General features: G+C 41.8%; 1 protein-coding gene across 1 annotated transcript; it reads left to right on the plus strand.

The window, feature by feature from the left end:
* The first annotated feature begins 1,420 nt into the window (after positions 1–1,420).
* LOC127612612 (neuronal acetylcholine receptor subunit beta-2-like) lies at positions 1,421–16,566 on the plus strand. The gene is made up of 8 exons (XM_052083347.1): positions 1,421–1,674; positions 3,660–3,805; positions 5,544–5,588; positions 5,674–5,783; positions 6,297–6,823; positions 7,967–8,454; positions 12,131–12,276; positions 15,539–16,566. Exons 1-8 carry the CDS (start codon positions 1,548–1,550, stop codon positions 15,552–15,554), a joined length of 1,605 nt encoding a protein of 534 aa, XP_051939307.1. The 5' UTR covers positions 1,421–1,547; the 3' UTR covers positions 15,555–16,566.
* Positions 16,567–20,158: the final 3,592 nt, after the last annotated feature.

The raw sequence follows: 20,158 nt of genomic DNA on the forward strand, positions 1-20,158 counted from the left end.
TAGCTCTCAGACAAGCAGAAAAATGTGCAGCAAAGTGACACTATTCTGTGTGTTTGATGGGGTTGGCAAAACACTGTACTGTACATTATAAGCATAGAAATGTCACAATATATTGCTTCTCGGGATGCTAATTGAAGCTCTGATTGAACCTCACAATGGTGTGTATAATAACGGCCACTATGAAACATGCACCAAACAGCAGTTTGATACGATCCTGAAAAGAATAAGTAGAAACGGAAGCACAGATTATTCTGTATGTGTACCTTGAGCATTTCTTAAGAGTTGCGTTTTGAGAAGTATAAATGGTAGCACTCTCTGTGAGCCATCACATTACTGTGATGGAGGAATTGTGTGTGTCCCAATGATCCTAGGAGCCATTTTGTCTGCAGGGTTTTATGCCCCTGGTAGGGTCACCCATGCCAAACAGATTCTACGTGACGGTCCAGAGAAACCATGGCTCATATTATACCACTTATGAGGAATAACACAAATGGACTTCGATTTTCTTTGCTCAGACGCGGATCACTGGGGATGCCCTTTGGAGCCAGTCCTTGTTGTCAAGAACCGGGTGGCCGGGCCTGCACCCATGGAGCCTGGCCAGGATCAGCCCAAAGTAGCAAGGCGGGTCCACCTTCCCATGGGCTCAGCCAAAGACTTCTTCCAAGAGTGCTTGAGGATATGGCAGACAATGCCGGAAAAGAAATCGCTTGGAAAGTTTGAATTTGAAATGTGTCTTTCTTTTTACTCCAGTCCTGGAATTTGACTGGCACACCCGGTACAATACAGTTAAATATTTGTGCGCCACCATTTTCTTCCGATTTGGAATTCAGCTCATTGCTAACTAGAGACATTAGGCCCATATAACAATCATTTTCTTGGACCGTTGTGTAGGTTATATGTGACTAATGTGATGCGGTGACTACATATGAACCCCACGGTTTTTATCACCACAAGCACTCTTGTAAGAGAAACCATAAGTTTGTGTGTTGAATATATTCATGAATGATGCATGATTTTTAATATATATATATATTTTTTTTTAGTTGAAGTGCCTCACGATTTGACATTTCTCGGCTGTAAATGCGCGAGAAAGGCGAGTGGAGCACAAACTGAAGGATTCACTCAAAGTTATGACGCGAGTAATAAACAAAGCAGCTCACCCCCCCAACCCCCACCCCCACTTCCACACCACGGAGGCACGCGCACTTACTTTCCCCCTTCCTCATGAGATGCTCCAGCCCGGTGATCATCGTGGACCTCACAGTTGAGCGGTCTTAAGTGGGGAGGTGCGCGCACGCCCTCAGATGACGCACAGCAAATAGACCACTTGGCGATTTATCCGAGGAGAAAAAGGATCTAAACTCAAGGCGAGCACTGACATTTTCCTCCGAAAGGTAAGACGAACTAACGAAAGTACGCGTAGTGACGTGTCTTTCGGTGAATATGCTGTCAAATACAAGAAATGTCAGAACTCAAGTTTTCGTGCCTGTGATTGCCGCAAACAACCTGAGCAGTTGAAATGCCACCAGAGCGACAGTTGTACGAATATGAATGTAATTTTTTTTCCTTTTTCTTTTTATATTTTAACAAAGTGTTTCTTTTTACCTCAAGTTTGGTCAAGGATGAGGATGAGAATCAACGCCGTTCTACTGCTCTGCACACTCTGTTTTACAAGTAAGATGCTTTCCCCTCTGGATTTAGAGTCTTTTTGTTCTTTGTCTTGCTGTACGTGGTGCTCACACGCACAATTGCCTGCACTGCGCATCTTTATGTGATTGTGTTAAAACTCCGGTCCTCAAGAGCCCTATCCAGCCTGTTTTAGACGTCCCTTCCTCCATCGCACCTGATCCAAACGATCTGATAATTTGAATCAGGTGTGTTGGAGGAGGATGAAATCTAAAACAGGCTGGGAAGGGGCTCTCGAGGACCGGACTTTGGCACCCTTGTTTTAGTTAATCCAGGAGGGATTGACTGCCCCTTCTTATTTCCTCTTCTCTGGGTTATTTTCGGGCTAGATGTTTGGAGCTGGCAAAAGGAACAATTGTGTCAATGAATGACTTATCCAGTATAAATGTCCCCCATTGTGTATTACATAATATAGGCACTACTGTATATTACAAAGAGATCACTTTACTTCCACAACTATATCGAATGAGAGCAATACAAGAACTAAATAAAGGATAGCAAAGCTCAGTTTTTCTATAATAATAATAATAAAAAACAATAACAAACGCGTATGTTCATTATTGCGGTTGTAATTTGAAATACTATACAACATCATGCTGAGAGATATTTACTGATGAATCGCCAGAGTATTTGTCGGTTTCCTTCTTCAGCAATATTAGCATCAACCACGATTAGAAATAACGCCCAGCACCGCCATATTGTCTATGCTGAGGAAGAGTTTTAGATTGCAGAATTTACAATAAATCTCGTTGGAGGTTGGCAGTACGAATAGTCCAGCGAGTGTGTACAGAAATGGCTGTGCGGTATTTCCTCAATTTCCTCCGCAGCCGACTGCAATGACCTGGTTGTATGTGGTGTCCATTAACTTAAAATATCTCTACCTGGAGGCAGATGGTCGCTCTTAATAATTTACCGATGGCTCTTTTAACCTATAATCAAGGGAGCAGCAATCCAATCTGAAGAAAGGACGACAAAGTTGCTTTATTTTCCAGAGACGTCTCTCTTTTTTTTCTTTACATAAATAACTTACCGTACTGTGGTTGAAACCACACAAGCTGACATCTACCCCACAACAATTCGTCTGATGAAGATGTTGTATGACAGAAAACAGAATCCCACATTGTACTCAAGACAACGATACCCTCAAGTCAAGGTCTCAATTATTTAAATGATGGAATCCATGTTTGTGTCTTCGAGCATGTTGCTTTGGATACGTGGTGGTGGCTCAGTGGACGACCATAACTTGTCATTTTAAATCATACAATTTCAAAGCATTTGCAATGAACAAGTCAGATGAACTGCGTCATATAAACTACTTTTATGTGGATTTTAAGGACAACACTTTTATTTTCATCCCTTGAAGCAAATTCCGTTCATATTTGGATGCAACTGTATTTACGTTGGATGACATGGGTGGCCTGGTGGTCCAGTGGTTAGCGCATCCCAGTGCACAGTGCTCCAGCCTCCCTGTGTGGAGTTTGCATGTTCTGCCCGAGCCTGCGTGGGTTTTCTCCGGGTAATCCGGTTTCCTCCCACATTCCAAAAACATGCATGACAGGTTGATTGAACACTCTAAATTGCCCGTAGGTGTGAGTGTGAGCGTGGATGTTTGTTCGTCTATGTGTGCCCTGTGATTGGCTGGCAACTGGTTCAGGGTGTCCCCCGCATACTGCCCGTAGACGGCCCTTGTGAGGATAAAGCGGATCAGAAAATGGATGGATGGATGACATATAATGCAGAGGCAAAACCTGAGAGGTCCTGCTTACGAATCTCAACTTGGGCCCTCCTTTGTGTAGTTTGCATGTCAATTAAAAAAAGTCACAAAAAATAGGTGGAAATTGCTTACATGTGTCATTCCAATGAGTAGAATGATATCCATCAGTTTGATGCAATGTACTTGTCCACCACTTCCACTAAAAAAGTTAAAAAAGAAATGAAAGAATGAATGTATGAAATGTGTTGTGAATCTCCAGGCAGCAGGGCAGAGAGTGCTGAGGAGCGGCTGGTCAATTTCTTGTTAGGTCCCGAACGCTACAACAAACTGATCAGACCGGCTGTCAATAAGAGCCAACAGGTCACCATCTCTATTCGGGTGTCACTGTCCCAGCTCATCAGTGTCGTGAGTATATTCATCATCATTGTGATTGTCTCACTTACGTTGGTTTTAAACGTACACTTACCAAGGGAGAGAGGCCAGCGATGTAGCATCATTTGATCCATTTTGCTACAGCCCACCGTACAGGAAAAACTGACTTGCCAATGAGTCAGCTGAGTCAGTTGATGAACTTTATTTTATTATCTTCAGATATGGTTGATGTTTTATAGCCTGAGAAGAACAGAAGCCATCAAAATGTTGTCATTTAACCCAGAATGTTGAACATGGGCCTTTAGTAGGGACTTATTTGACCTCATCCAAACGTTTGTTTTCTCTGCGTTGGTTGTGAAAGCGCGATATAAATCAGCATGTATTGTATTGTATTGTATTGTATTGTACAGTGGTTAGCACTTCGGCTTCACAGTGCAGAGGTACCAGGTTCGATTCCAGCTCCGGCCTCCCTGTGTGGAGTTTGCATGTTCTCCCCGGGCCTGCGTGGGTTTTCTCCGGGTGCTCCGGTTTCCTCCCACATTCCAAAAATATGCATGGCAGGCTGATTGAACACTCTAAATTGTCCCTAGGTGTGAGTGTGAGTGCGAATGGTTGTTCGTCTCTGTGTGTCCTGCGATTGGCTGGCAACCGATTCAGGGTGTCCCCCGCCTACTGTCCGAAGACAGCTGGGATAGGCTCCAGCACCCCCCGCGACCCTACTGAGGATCAAGCGGCTCGGAAGATGAATGAATGAATGAATGAATGTATTGTTATCACTTTTTAAATCCACTTTTGCATTTCATACGACGGTTCACGTAACACATTCGAAGCTCATCTTATGGGCCTTGCATTCAACAAAGGCATTTACTTTTTCCTTGTTTTTCATCTCTGAGGAATGGTCCCATTGGCCTACAGTACAAGCCAGTTGCTACTATACAGTATAGCTTTTTGCAATGGCATCAGAAGGCTGGGTAAACCTGTCCTTGATGTGCGGGACAGAAAAGTCCCTGCAACAAGTGCGCAGGTGGGCACAGCCGAATCTGCCAAATTCATCCTCCCGAGGCTAAAGTGTCAGAAAAGTCTCCTTTGAACCCACAGAAGCGGGACACGGCGGGATTGTCAATGCCGCTTTACTGATGGAGCTAGATAGCAAGCTAGCACTTAACTCAGGCGGCACGCAAGCTTTTGCCTTCGTCATTTCGTCACTTCGTTTACCTTCGTCATTTTAACGTTAACGTCTTCTTGCAAATTTCTGTCCTTTTTTTTTGCGTGCTCCGCGTCACGTCTTTGAGGCTCATCGTGATTGACTGATGAATGGACACATTATTATTTCCTCCTCCCATAGCAGCCTCGGTGTGACTGACCCACTGCGAGGTATTTTATTTACAAAATCAAAGGTCTGCGGGAGTCAGCTGTTTTTTTTACCATTTCATTCATGGGTCCCCCCCCCCCCCCCCCCACGACGTCTGGCCTTGGTGCATTGCACTGGTTGCCCTGTCGATATTTATGACACTGCTTCACGGTATGAATACAAATATCTGTCATTCATTTGAAAACCCACTGAAGTGAAGAAAACGCCTGGCTTTTATAAATTGATTTCCAACCTTCCTAACAGCTCGTCATAATTTGCTAATATTGATTTCCTCATCATTAATAATCATGTTAAACTGATTTGCTTGAACAGACCCAACTTGAATGAGTCATTTTACCTACTGGCTGTTAATTGTAATAACTGAAAAGGTGATAATATGGGATTGTTGCTCTCTTACAGAATGAACGGGAGCAAATAATGACGACCAACTTGTGGCTGTCTCAGGTAAAATGATGCTCACCCTGCACCATTATTTCATCCTTTGAATTTGATGTCGTTTCATTTTGCTGACCCGCGCGTCTTTCCGCAGGAGTGGAATGATTATCGGCTAAGATGGGACCCAGAAAAGTACGAAGGCATAAAGAAACTTCGAATACCCTCCAAACTCCTCTGGCTTCCTGACATTGTGCTTTACAACAAGTGAGTACAAGGAGGTCAGATTTACTTTGCACACTTTGACCTTACCTTTTTTAATATTCAGGCTTCGTTTATTTACTCCGGCCTCCCTGCGTGAAGCTTGCGTGTTCTCTGTACTTGTGTAGGTTTTCTCCAGGTACCGCTGCTTCTTCCCTCATTCCCAAATAATCTGTTAGGTTAAATGAAGACTCCTAGAGCTCATAGGTGTAAATGGCTGTTTGCTGATATGTTCCCTGTGATCCGTACTCCAACTCCCGCCTAGTGGAAGCTAGAATAGGCTTCAGCTGACGGTGCAGAGAATGGATGATAGTTACCTTTTACAAAAAAAAACCCATTCCAGTTCAAACAGAAGACAGTCGTGCTGTCTGACTATCTGAAACGTTTCTGAGCTAGAAAAAAAAGTCCAAAATTGGGCTAGAAACGGCCCATGTCATATACAATCAACAACTGGATTTGTGTTTGTTCCACCTCTGCATAACTAATCCGTACCGTCTACTCCCTAACATATGGTCACAGCGCCGACGGTGTGTATGAGGTGTCCTTCTATTGCAACACTGTGGTCTCCAACACGGGCGACATCGTTTGGCTCCCCCCGGCCATCTACAAATCAGCCTGCGCCATCGAAGTGCAGAATTTCCCCTTCGACCAACAGAACTGCACTCTCAAGTTCCGCTCCTGGACGTACGATCACACAGAAGTTGACCTGATTCTCACAAGCGACTTTGCCAGCCGTGACGACTTCACACCCAGCGGAGAGTGGGACATCGTCTCACTGCCGGGACGCAAAAACGAGGACCCGAATGACATCACTTACCTCGATATCACCTATGATTTTGTTATCAAGAGGAAGCCGTTGTTTTATACCATTAATATGATCATCCCCTGTGTGCTGATCACCTCTCTGGCTATTCTGGTCTTTTACCTGCCATCGGACTGTGGCGAGAAGATGACTTTGTGTATCTCAGTGCTGCTGGCACTCACCGTGTTCCTGTTACTTATTTCCAAGATTGTACCGCCTACCTCCCTTGCAGTCCCTCTCATTGGTGAGTGTTGTCTATTTTTGTTCACATGAGCACAATTAGGAATGTGAAACTGTCATCATTGGGGATTATATTGCATTCACGAAATAACACAATGACCAGATTAAAAAGGAAACATTTCAAATTATTTTTTTCGAGCCCGTGCGTCCTCTATTTCACTAAAGGTCAAGTTGACATATTATTCAATGTTGAATACTTGTGATTTTGATTCCTGATTACTTAGAGGGCAATTTCTTTCTTTCTTTTTTTTTAAACTTTTTTTACTACGAGTTACACCAATAAAACACACGGAAATAGCATAGCATTTAACAATTTGAATATATTTTGATCACATCAGTGATATCAAATGACATTACTTCAACATAATGAAAAACATTGAGAGGTGTAAAAGGAACACTGAACTTCGCTGGAACTTCAGACTAAGCCACTTGACATTCAAAACAATTTATTGAGAGAGCAAAATAGGCAAATACATAATTAACATGTATATGAATTTCATTAAATATGAATGAGTTTAAGAAAAAAAATACATTTTACTTCGACGAATGAACCACACCTTCAAAGACAAGGATTATTCATCAAAACAATTGTCCTGACAGCAAATACATAATACTTGAATTAAACATCAAGAAGATAATTCTTAATTAAACTGTCATTCATCCTATACATAGTAAATTCTAACAATTTTGTAAGTGGCACACACTTTTGTCATATAGTAATTACGGTGCCTTCATAAATTCAATCTGACGCCCTAACTCTACTCTGAGCGTGTGAGTGTTCCGAGAGGCTTTCTTTGAATTTACAACCATTTTGTTGAAATCTGCTGAGATCCGAACGTCAGCCCGCAACCTTGTATCTTGGCTGTAGAGCGCCCATCTCATCCTGCGAACGTGCGTTCTCGACCCCCCCCCCCCCCCCAACCCCAAGAGTGTTGCACTCTGAATAACCCAACGGGAACATCCCAACAATGCTGTGAGGTTCCGAATGGTCAGAGTGTAGCAAAGAGCGCTCAGAGATCTTTTCCAAACGCACCCTTTGTATGATACATTTTTTATGTGAAATTAAAAACGAATTGAGATGTTTCATAATTTAAAAAAACATCTTTGTCAATATAATTTGTTGGTTATAACTCTTCTCCCGTTTTAGGTAAATACCTGATGTTCACCATGGTGTTAGTCACATTTTCCATTGTGACCACCGTGTGCGTTCTGAACGTGCATCACCGTTCGCCGTCCACTCACCATATGCCTGAATGGGTGAACCGCCTCTTCTTAGTACAGCTTCCCACTTTTCTCCTCATGAGGCGTCCAGGTGCAACTAATGTCCGTGATAAGCTCAGGCGGAAGTATGGCGACCGGGACACCGCCAGAAAAAGTCCTCAGACTGCAACTGATAAACATCGGTTGTCAAATATCAAACTTGGTGGCACTCAGACGAATTCTGACTCATTCTATGTGAATGCAGACTGGGCCCACAAGTATTGTTGGAGGGGTGGAGACATCCCGGATGCAGGTGGTGGATGCTCGGACATCCCGAGGCCATTGCGCTCTCAATGGGATGCAAACCTTGAGGAGGCGGTGGAAGGTGTGAAATACATCGCTGAGCACATGAAGACAGAAGATGATGATGAAGGGGTAAGGGCATAAATGTGTTGTCTTAAAAAAAAAAGTATAAGTATTGATTCAATTCATGTACTTAAATAATATTTAAAATTTAATATTTTAAAGTTAAATTATATTTTTATGTGCCGTCAGCGTTAGCTTGACTTTTAAGCATCAAAATGTTTCCCATAGCATTGCTAAAGTTGTGAACTGCCTCACAAAAAAAAGAACAATCTAAATGAACTGATGATAACTATTTTTGGGGGGCAAAAAAAGGCCTTATTATATATGGTCATTTTTTTTCAGCTGAAAACACCTTACTACACATAGTCGCTTTTTTCGGGTAAAAACACCTCCTTATAGACGGTTTTTTTTCGGCAAAAATCGCCGACTTCCTCTAATTAAAAAAATCATTAAAAAAATAAATTAATAAACAGGCCTTCTGATTTCTGGCCCCATTTTAGTAAAAAAGCTACTTACATAGGAACAATGTAGAGTGACCATGACCTCTCTTGTGGTTGAATGGTAAGAGCATCTGCTTTCCATTGCGGAGGTCCAAGGTTCGATCCCGGCTCTGGCCTTCCTGTGTGATCGCACAAACCTGCGTAGCCAATCACTTGAGTAATCAAAATACATTACTCTACGTGGTTGTTCTTTTTTTTGTCTAAAAATGTCTTACTCATGGTCGTTTTTTGGGGGGTTAAAAAAACGGCTGAAAATACATGGTTGTTTTTTTTGGCTAAAAAAGCCTTACTATACATTGTTGTTTTTTTTGGGCGAAAAATGCCTTTCTATACATGGTCATTTTTTGGAGCGAAAAACAACTTCCTAGTCGTGGTCATTTTTGGGGGGCTAAAAACGGCTTACTTGGCGCTTACGGCGGGCAGAGTTTTGACAACTTTGTTCTTTTCGAGAGGCACCAGTGCAAAAGCGAAACGGTGTTCAAGTGTGATGTCTGTGGTCAGGACTTTGACCAGGCCGACAAATTGCAGCTCCACATGAAACTTCACCAGTAGAAATAACATTTCCGAACTGATGTGTCTCTGAGCTCATCTAGTTTCGATTACTGAGATGAAAACCGCCAATCGGGACGTAAAAAAGGTGTTTTTTTTTCAGCTAAAAACGCCTTACTTTACAAGGTCGTTTTTTTTCGGCAAAAAACACCTGACAATACATGGTCATCTTTTTTGGGCGAAAAATGCCTTACCATACATGGTCATTTTTTTGGGCGAAAAATGCCTTACTTTACATGGTCGTTTTTTTTCAGCAAAAAACGCCTTACTATACATGGCCATCTTTTTTGGGCGAAAAATGCCTTACCATACATGGCCATTTTTTGGGGTGAAAAACACTTAACTATACGTGGTCATTTTTTGGAGGCAAAAAACGCCTTACTTTAAATGGTCGGTTTTTTTCAGCAAAAAACGCCTTACTATACATGGTCATCTTTTTTGGGTGAAAAATGCCTTACTTTACATGATCGTTTTTTTTCAGCTAAAAACGCCTTACTTTACATGGTTGGGTTTTTTTTCAGGAAAAAATCTCTGATGGTCGTTTTTTTCAGCTAAAAACGCCTTACTTTACATGGTGGGTTTTTTCGGGGAAAAACACCTGACAATTAGGGATGTGAATCTCAGCACTGAGGACGATTCGATACACATCTCGATGCACTACCAGCGATGCAATACTTAAACGATACATGGAATTTTCTGGTGACACGATGCGATACGTTTCACCGTCTTCACAATGTGATACGATGCGATACACATTTAGTTCAAATCTGACTATACAAGGCCTGACTATACATGGCCTTTTTTTCAGCAAAAAATGCCTTACTATACATGGTCGTTTTTTTTGGCTAAAATCACCTTACTATACATGGTCATTCTTTTGGGGCTAAAAACACCTTACTTTCTTGCCGATGAGCTTAGCATTTGAATCAGGTGTGTAGCAGCAGGGAAAACAGGTGGGAGAACGGCTTCCGAGGACCGGAGTTGTCTACCCGTGGTCTATGGGGATTATAGCCTATCCCCTGGGTGGGCAACATTTTTGACTTGCTGGTCAAAATGGGTTCTCAAATTTGAAAGAGGGGATTCGAAGGGCAGCTAGAAAATTCGCCACTGAAAGAGGAACTGTGGCGACTGAAGGTTAGGCGCTGCCAGGACAGCAGGGGGAAATTTGAAGCAGTCTGATATGTCACAGTCTTTGGGGGTTTTCCATAAATTGCACTTACTGGTTAGGGCAAGATACTTGCTTGTGTGGTCAGATGGGGACTCTAGGGTCAAAGTGGGCGTTGGTTGATTAAATGCTCGGAGTTGCATTGGTTCTTCCCCAATGGCAGCAGGTGTCTTGAGGCTTGTGCAGTGCTGGGAGACCAGTCGAGGAACAGCGGCAAGAGGGAAGGAAGGGCAGTCAGGTTTGGTGCTCCACTGGCATTCTCTCATGCGACTGTCAGTCCAAATTACTCGGGCGATTAACTGCTCGAGAGAGTCTAGTTTATCCCGAGTTGACAGCCGATCTTGGAGTTCCTCAGAAAGTCCACAAAGAAAATCTCTCTTCTGTCTGGCTTCATTCCATCAACTCTCAGACTAAAATCCTGAATTCCATGGCATAGTCTGCAGGGGACTGAGAGCCCTGACATAATGCTATAAACCATTTGCCGGATGACTGATAAATGAAGGGCTGACTGATTAAAGACTCGACACATCTACACGGAAAAGAGGCAAATGATTCCAATGTCTCTGACTTTGACTCCCACAAGGAATTGGCTGACCTTGCTGCTCTTCCCCGAAGCAAATTGATAACTTTGGCGCAATCGGTCATGTACATGCTTAGTTGCCGCTAGACAAGGACAAAAGAACAATTCAATGCAAATCGGTCACAAGCTCCTACTTCCTCAGAATAATGTTCGGGTGATGGAATGTTGGCTTCGCAGTGAAAAGTCAAAGCAGCGGCTCATGAGACGTTCACACCCTGATTGGAGGAATGTGTTGGAGCAGGTGGTGATGTCCGCGGCAAAGCGCTGGACAGCCATTGTGTTGGCGATGGTGGACAGGTTCTGAATAGATTCCATAACCTCTCCGCAAGTGTTGCTCATGTCTGCCGAGCAGTATTTTGACAATTATTCAGAGGGTTTGACACACTTTTTTTTCAGATTCATGAAGGAAACACAAAGAAATCTGCCAGACATGTCCGTGGAGTTCAGAATCTGTCTGCCTGCACCTCGATGGAATTCACCAAAATCTCGTTACACCACCAGTGTAACCACAACTTAGATCGGTGTTCAGCTGGTCTAAAGATTACTTTACTTTGTGCCACCAAACTGTCAGCAAGTTTTGTCAGAGGTGTCCAAAAGAAAACACTCTTTATCCAGCACAGTGCAGCACGGTCCGCCAAACTCCCAAATATGCTCTCGGAGGCTTTCAGTTGCACGAAAATCAAGATCCGCCCGTTTTTACGCCAGAATGCACATGTACAGTCGACCAAAATAGAGCCCCAAATGTGAAACTTTAGATTCTAAAACTTTCACAAAGCTCCCTTGCTTAATAAATATTACAGAATCTTAATTGCACGTTAGTTTAGTGGATCATAAGCATTTGCTGTCCTGGTGCAGTCACAATCCCATCAACCATTAATAAAACACAAGCCTTCCCACACATTTCAGCTTCAACATCCCAACCATTGGGTTATTGTGTGTGTTGTTTTTCAGATAATAGAAGACTGGAAATACGTAGCCATGGTGATCGACCGTTTGTTTTTGTGGATCTTCATCCTGGTGTGTGTGATAGGAACACTGGGGCTCTTCATGCAACCGCTGTTCCAAAGCTACAACACACCAACTGCCGACGATGCTGCGTGAGTCATGAACACACCCTGGAACACACTCAAATTCAGAATGAGAAACGCCTTATCATTAAGACTTTACAATTTCCTTTTATTGTAGTTTCAGATGTTTGTTAGACATTTATGGAAAATCAAGATCTGTCTTTAAATGCAAGAAAAGGGCCGCAGCAATGACCTTAATCCTGTTAACACTGATGGAATTTGTATTTCTTACCGTGCAAATGATTTGTGCAAGGTTTATGTGTTGCTTGCAGTTGGGTACTGTAAGTCATTAGTCATTAGCTATAAATTTTATAGAGGGATGGTGCATGGCCCAAAGTGTAATCCATACATTTTGGTGCAGACAGCGATAACGGTGCAGATCATTTAATCCGGTATGTTCGTAACCAACTTTCTTACTCAGCAATACAGATTGAAGCACTTCCTTCTGGCTAGGGGTAAATGGTGGAACCCTTCAAAAGGATCCCAGGACAAAGCACCTGCAGCAACTTTAAATGGCTGCAGTGTGTTTTTGTTTGACATCAGATGTCTTCAACAGCTGCCAAAGATGGCAATACATCATGCTATACAAATATGTATACATATTTTGTCCAAAGACACCAGCCAAAAATAAAACAACATTTTCGGAAATTTGGGTCAAAGGTGGGCACATAAGTCCATCAGTCATTATTATTTCAGGTCGGCCCAGTCCTTCCGTCCATCGGCATCGAGAACGTACTTACTCGGTCACACACAGGCGTAGCACAAGCAGACATGAGTTTAAAAAAAAAACATAGTTGTATACCATTTGGTACCACAGGCTGCAATGATATTGTCCAATATTGTCATTTCACCAATCAGCTGATTGGCTGTTGTCGGCCTGGAATTAAGTCAGCAAGCACAACTAGCTTTGTCATGATCGTTATCTTCGTATACATGGGAAATCCGCTGCATCTGTTTTTCAGGTATGGTCACATGACATTCTGCACATGGGGAACTGATGTTCATTTCATGCGATTACAGTTTTAGATTAAGGCCAAGATGGGCAGTGCATGCAAATCTTGATGTTCATTCAATTTATCTCAGTTCAACTCAACTAATCCCAACTCATCGGTTCATTTGTAGAGCACTTTAAAGCAAAGCTGAGACAAAGCACTGTACATCATACAAAAATCAAACATAAGATAGGAAAACGAAAAATGATAAAACAATTTAAAAAATTTGACAGTTCACATACAGTACACAGCACAGACATGCCAGATGAAGAGTAAATTTACGAACAGCTAAAAGAAAAAATGGTAAAAAGGAAAAAGCTACTCGGATAAATACAATTATTTGCAGGCTAATCTGAGGCACTTAAAATGGTGTGGGGTGTAGGATGACTCACATTCCATGTGAGGTCAAATGTGAAAGTTAATTCTGAGACGGCCACATGCAGGTTAGGTTATCAGAGGGGGTGCAAACTTGTGCAATCAACATTTTTACTTCTACCCTTTTTTTAGATTTTTTAAAAAATGTCAAATGAGTTGTATAGGTCACATTAATGGTGGTAAAAGGTTTAAAATGGATTATCATACTCTCATGTTTTTACATCACAAAAATAGCTAGTTAAACAAGGCCGCGTAGAATGCTTAAACCTACTGTATGTTGAAAAATGTACTTTTTGTATCATAACTTGTGATTTGAGGGAATTTAAAATGACAGAAAAAGCACATTTCATGAAGTTGCTAATCCAGGAACATGAGCAATGTTCATCATTTCAAATTAATGTTCGCATTTTTGTGCCTTTCAGTGTATAACGGGGCAAATGACTAAAAGAACGTGTTTGTAAGCCGGGTTAAATTGATACATGGAAAAAAAGAAGAGCTCAGACACAATCTTTTCTTTGACTTCAACCCCACATCTAGTCAGGTGATCCATTTACAATGTAAAATATTGATTCTACCTACTTCATCGAGCAAGCAGTAGAGCAGAAACAACTTTTATCCCAAAGAATCCTCCACACATCCACCCAATTCATGGCGGCTGCCCCTTTTTTTTAAATATTCTGCAGAACTGACAATTTCAAGATCTACTATCACACATCTAATTATGAAGTTAGAAGTTACTAACATGTGGGTCATGAGTCTGCAGAAAATTTGCCTGACTAATGATTGTTGATTAGCAGGGACATCGCAAGATTTTTTTTCAGTGCGGTTGCCAGCGTGACACAACACGTCACAGAGAGGTGGCTGGAAGCGCACGTGTATATTCACATGCTTGTAACTCCTTCGGTAACTAAGACGTCATGATCATCCCAGGATTTCATGAAGTAAAATGCACATTTTCACAACCTTGCTCAACATACTCACAATACAAAGAGCAAAAAGCAACGTTTTGATGCGCTTCATTTACTAAATAATGTCGTTTTAATCGCAGTTGCTTTGCTTTTATGGCCTACTCTCATGGGTTTGCTAGTTAAAAGCCGAACGGCGACGCCATTTTGCATACTGCCATTGCAGGCCCATCCAAAAATCTCATAATTCTTCACTATTTTAAACATTGGTTTCTGCTTAGTATTATACTGTAAGTGTGGTGGGCAGGTCTGGCACATCTGTGCTTTTTATTTCATGATACCAAGACTGTACGGAGCCCCTAAACGGGCTGTGATGAGGTTATAAACAACGATTTCTCAGTCACGCTGTTTGTGTACTACAATGTGAAAGCAATGCTTTTGACTGACATTGAGCATAAGAATTAAAGGTTCTTTACGAAAGACTCATTTAGAGTTTGTATTCAGATGAGTCGTAACTTGTTTCTGAAAAATATAATATCAGGCCTCGTGTTAAAAAAATGTTAGATCTTGGTATTGTTAAAAAACAAAACAAAAAAAAGTAGGATTGGTGAGCACATATGCCTCAGAGCGCAGAGGTTTGTGGGTTTGATTCTGAGCTCCGGCCTTCCTGTGTGGAGTTTGCATGATCTCCCCGTTTCTGCGTGGGGTTTTTCTCCGGGTACACCAGTTTTCTCCCACATTCCAATCACTTGCATGGCAGGTTAATGTAACACTCTAAATTGTCCCAAGATGTTATTATAAGTGTGAAAGGTTGTTTGCCTACGTGTGCCCTGCGATTGGCTGGCAACCAGTTCAGGATGTACCCCGCTTACTTCCCGGAGACAACTGGGATAAGCTTCAGCATGTCCGTAACCATCGTGAGGATAAGCGGTTCGGAAAACGGATGGATAGATTACATAATACAAGAATCACAAAAATTCCGAGATGCCGACTTATCCTGTTATGTTTTTCTTTCCACAGGTATGGAGATTTCTAGGATGTGAGAATAAAATTGTCTTTCATTAACCAGAGCTGGCAGACTATGCCAACGTTCGTTCCTGATCCGGCTTTGTTGGTCCAAACTCAACATTAAGGTCTAGTGTGCCGTCTTCAAGCAGTGGCGGCTGGTGGAGTTTTCTCATACTGTACAAACTTACATATATAGTGTACATCAGGGGTCACCAACCATTTTGTAACTGAGAGCTAATCTGTGGCTATTGATCAATGTGAAGGGCTACCATTTTCTTTCTGAAAATAACAAATTTGCTCAAATGACATGCATAGATATTCCTACATTTTAAGACACTGCTCATGATTTCTCACAATAATTGGGAAAAATTAATATAACATGCAACACTTCATTTGTACAAACCTCTGCCAGTGTTTACATTTTCAAATAATCACTTCTGCAACATTCTTCGAAAATCACAACGACCCATCACAAGTTGAGCTATTTTTAGAACAGGCTGCTATCGTGGTCCTTGGGGGCTACCTGCTGCCCTCAGGCACCACGTTGGTGATCATTGCACAGACATATAGTCTACAGACGTTTAATTATATGTCAATCGATCAAAATATTGTGTCATGGTTTTAAGCTTGAAAGATTTAAGGTAGATTATATAATGAGGAAAGTCTTTTAATTTGACTAGACTTCACTCAAACTCTCCGAGCTTAACAGGCTTGATGATTCCATGAACTGTTCTTCTGTTCTACTTTTTAACACAATCTAATTGTAGTCTTTCAAAATAGATGCTTCACTTTCACAATGTAGACACTATAGCAACCTTGGATCAGAAAGTACTTCATTGCGACTATGAAATGAGGTTGAACAAACACAATCGATTTAATGAAGTGTGTGTTTTCTCTGTGGCACGGCTGTTGTGAAAAATGTATGTATGATTTCAGATTTGACTTCCTATTTCATCACAGGATCTTGAAAAGAGGCAGCAATTGTGATGTCACTTATACAAATTGTACTACATGCTTTGAAATATACTGTGCGAAATCTTGGTCACGACTCCCTTTGTTTTGTATTTAACCCTTAACACTGCATTCATATGGACACTGTAAACCAGTACAATGGTAGGACAGATACTGTAGCATTACTCCAGATTTATACAATCAGTTTACACACAATTTTAATTTGGGCTCGTGCGTATTGAAGCTGCAGAAACAGGTATGTTGAAGGATGCTGCCTTTGTTAGGTTCAGAGAAGTTAGTATCCGTTACAACTCGTTGATCAGTTAACAGGGGTGAGGGATTGTATAATCAATGAGAATATATATAAAAAAATTAATGTATGTGTTTGGACAGTGATGTTTCCTCAATCATTCATCATCGGTTTTGTCTAAGGGGATGATTTCAATTCCCTCCACATTTTTCATGCAAACGACACTCCAGAAATGCCACGAAGATCTCGTGTGATATGAACAAATGTACTTCAGTGCTTCATCTTTCAGAGCAACTCTGATTGGTTTCCAGTCAGGGAGATGGACACCACCAAGACACTTTGTCAGAGATTCTCCTCATAAAGTTTACAGCAGGGGTGCCCAAGTCCGGTCCTTCAAAGCCCCTATCCGGCCTGTTTTAAATGTCTCCCTCCTCCAACACACCTGATTGAAATGATCAGCTCATCATGCGGCTTTGCAGAAGCCTGATAACGACTTGGCACCCCCGGTTTACAGTATGTGTTGATTCGGTGGCCTCAGTTTTGTGACTCTCTCTTTTTTGTGGAGGATCTGGAGTGGTTCCCTTTCTCTGCACATGCAAACACGGCAACACGACACATTGAAACTATGCACTGGGTTTGTCAGGTTCACGAGATCTGTCTGCTCTGCCGAGGCAGGTAACGTCAAGAAGAAGGAAAATGTAGCTGTCAAAACAGGTCCATCTCCAAAAGGAGTGATGTCATTGCGCAGCGCCTTTTGATTGGCTGCTGCCAGACGAGGCGTCACCTCTAGGACATTTTTTGATATCATTGGTTAGTTTCGGAAATATAAAATGTAGTTTCAGTTAGTTGTTCACAAATCCAATAATATGTTCCTTAACTGCTAAGTGTGATGTGATTCACAAATTCACGTCACAGAGACTTGGTTCTTTTCTGATGGTGAGCAACAGCAGCAATCGATGGTGCTGCTACCTGCATTCACTCATGCATTACGTCTGGCATACAGTAATTCGTATTATCTTATCTTTTTTTTTTTTTTACTCCCTTGAAAGTTTTACCCCATCATTTACATTGAAAAATGGACTACTGGGTCTGATATTGAGTCATTACGCCCACCTCTGGAACCTGCCTCAGCAGCAACTTTGACCCCGCTTCCTCCACTAAAAATCTCTGGTTGTCCTGCTGGAGTTTACACTTCTTGCAGAGTGTGTCTAACACTTCTCCAGTTGTCTGGAAGACTGATTCTAGAGTCTGCATGCCTGCGCGGGAGAAAGCATGACTACCGCATCATAAACACTCAGTGAAACCTGTACACCGACCCAGGGCCATGTCGCTTGTCCCTTTCCTCTCTTCTTTCAGTCACACTATAGTAAACTCATAACAGAAGCCGGAATTGGAAAAGGAGCTACAAATGTTCCATGGTTTGAATCCAATTATCTTTCTCACACGACGCGTCCAAATTGATTAGAAAGCTATTTCTCAGACAGCAGGCTTCCATTTACTTGTGTGTGAGATACAACGTGAGAGCCTCAACCAGCTGCTGTTACCAAATAACGAGACATTAATCATGCGGCCATGCTCAGTTATTGACATGATTGTGGTCCAAAATCACATTTGAAAGAGAATTAAAGTATATGCCTGTCACAGTGCTCCCTCTGATCTGGTTAGTTCTACCTGTGGTCTTTTCAGCTGTGCTAAAACAAAACAAAACAAAAGACTGCATCCTTGTTGGTTCTCTCAAAGATACACTGGGTACCCAGAACATATGACTTTTACAATTTGGTAAACTGTTTGCACCTTTGGGCTTGTATCCACAGTGAGCTTTCCTGAGAAATGTACCTAAATGTGAATGTCATTCAAATAAATAAATAAATACAATCGTGACACATCTGTCTGATATCCTTTTTTTACTCTGTAAGGCTTGGAGACTACTGTGCTAGTACTTTTTTCCAGCTGCATTGTAATTATTTACCAAAGTAGACATACTACTTTTACTTGGTGTTTGCGTCCTGTGGCTTGGCTCCCATTGGCTCTCACATAACATTTTAAAACTAGTGAGTTGTTGGTCACGTTAAGTCAAGAATAATGGCTCGTTCTAACATATGGATTACGTATGACAATTTTGGTTCAGACTTTAGCAAGCATCATGGAAGTTGATATGCTTGATTTGCTTTCACCGGCCACATAAAATGAATTGGCAGGCCTTATCTGGCCCACTGGCCTTGGCTTTGACACCGGTGGTTTAGTGGTTATGACACATTTAAGTGGCAAAACAACCTGTCAAATCAGCTACAGTTCTTCAGTATTCAACTGTCACTTGTATTTGTGTTTTAAAATTGCATGCAAACCTTGACGGTTCAGAGTCAGGTTGTCATATTAGATAAACAACTATGAGCAGCCCACAGCATGCGATCTCTAGTGCATCACCTCGCGTAGAAATGCATGCCATGTGGCAAAACGACCTGCGGTGACAAATTGATTCACGACCCATGAAACACAAAACATCCAACTTGTCTTTTCTGTGAAATAAAGCAAGATTTGACGTTCGATAAATCACAAGCACGCCACATTTCAACACACTTGCCGTGGCGGAATGGCTCTTTTCGCATTCCGAGTTGATTTCATGTGATTTGTAACGAAGGCATGCGAGCGTGTCACAGCTCTGTTGAATGTTGCTCTAATTTTAATTACCCTATCCTTTCGCTGCCGCATCAATAATGAAACTATCCAACACTTGATTTGAATGAGTGGGACGCTCTTCGACAGCACTTGTGTACTAACAAAGGTTTTCAGCTTGTCATTTCAGCACAGTCATTATTTTGACTGTGGCTTAAGACTGAAAGTCTCAGACACTCTTTCCCATTGCATGAATATTATCAGTGTTGTCAGACTAAATTGCAGTTTTATTTATTTATACCCGTAACTTTTATTTTTTTTAAATTGTATTCTGACTCGTGACACATTGACACCTGCAAAATGCTGATTTGCCTGACATGCTTGTATGCGTGTGTGTGCGTGTGTGTTCTGCATCTGAACAGCAAAGCACAAAATGGATGGATTTGTGCAAACCGGTGATCGAGTAGTTTTATATGTAATTTGGAGCAAAAATAAACGTAGTAAATTGTATTCTAGAAGCAGACGTCAGCATGAAAAAGGCCATTTGGGCTACATGCACCAAACCACGTGAACCTCAACACCACTGGGGAGATTATTTTAGGGAAAAAAAAAAATCAGCTTCCATTTCTGCGTGCTCTGCGTGTTTTAACTCATGGCACCTGCAGCAGATTGTAAATCATTGGCCATGTCTGTAGGTCTATTGGAGCTGTGCACAACACACATTAGTTCATGCAAAAAATGAACACGTTGCTTTGAGCCAGAATAGGCCTTTATTTTTTTTAACATTAACATGAGGGTTGTGTCCCCCCCCCCAATCT

Source organism: Hippocampus zosterae, chromosome 13 (genome assembly GCF_025434085.1).
Source record: "Hippocampus zosterae strain Florida chromosome 13, ASM2543408v3, whole genome shotgun sequence".
NCBI lineage: Eukaryota > Metazoa > Chordata > Actinopteri > Syngnathiformes > Syngnathidae > Hippocampus > Hippocampus zosterae.

Excerpts from the sequence above, each read along its gene's own strand:
- LOC127612612 (XM_052083347.1), top strand. The coding sequence starts at position 1,548 with ATGAATGTAATTTTTTTTCCTTTTTCTTTTTATATTTTAACAAAGTGT. Across the intron at positions 1,675-3,659 it reads CTGCACACTCTGTTTTACAA|GCAGCAGGGCAGAGAGTGCT; the intron begins GTAAGATGCTTT and ends GTGAATCTCCAG. Across the intron at positions 8,455-12,130 it reads CAGAAGATGATGATGAAGGG|ATAATAGAAGACTGGAAATA; the intron begins GTAAGGGCATAA and ends GTTGTTTTTCAG.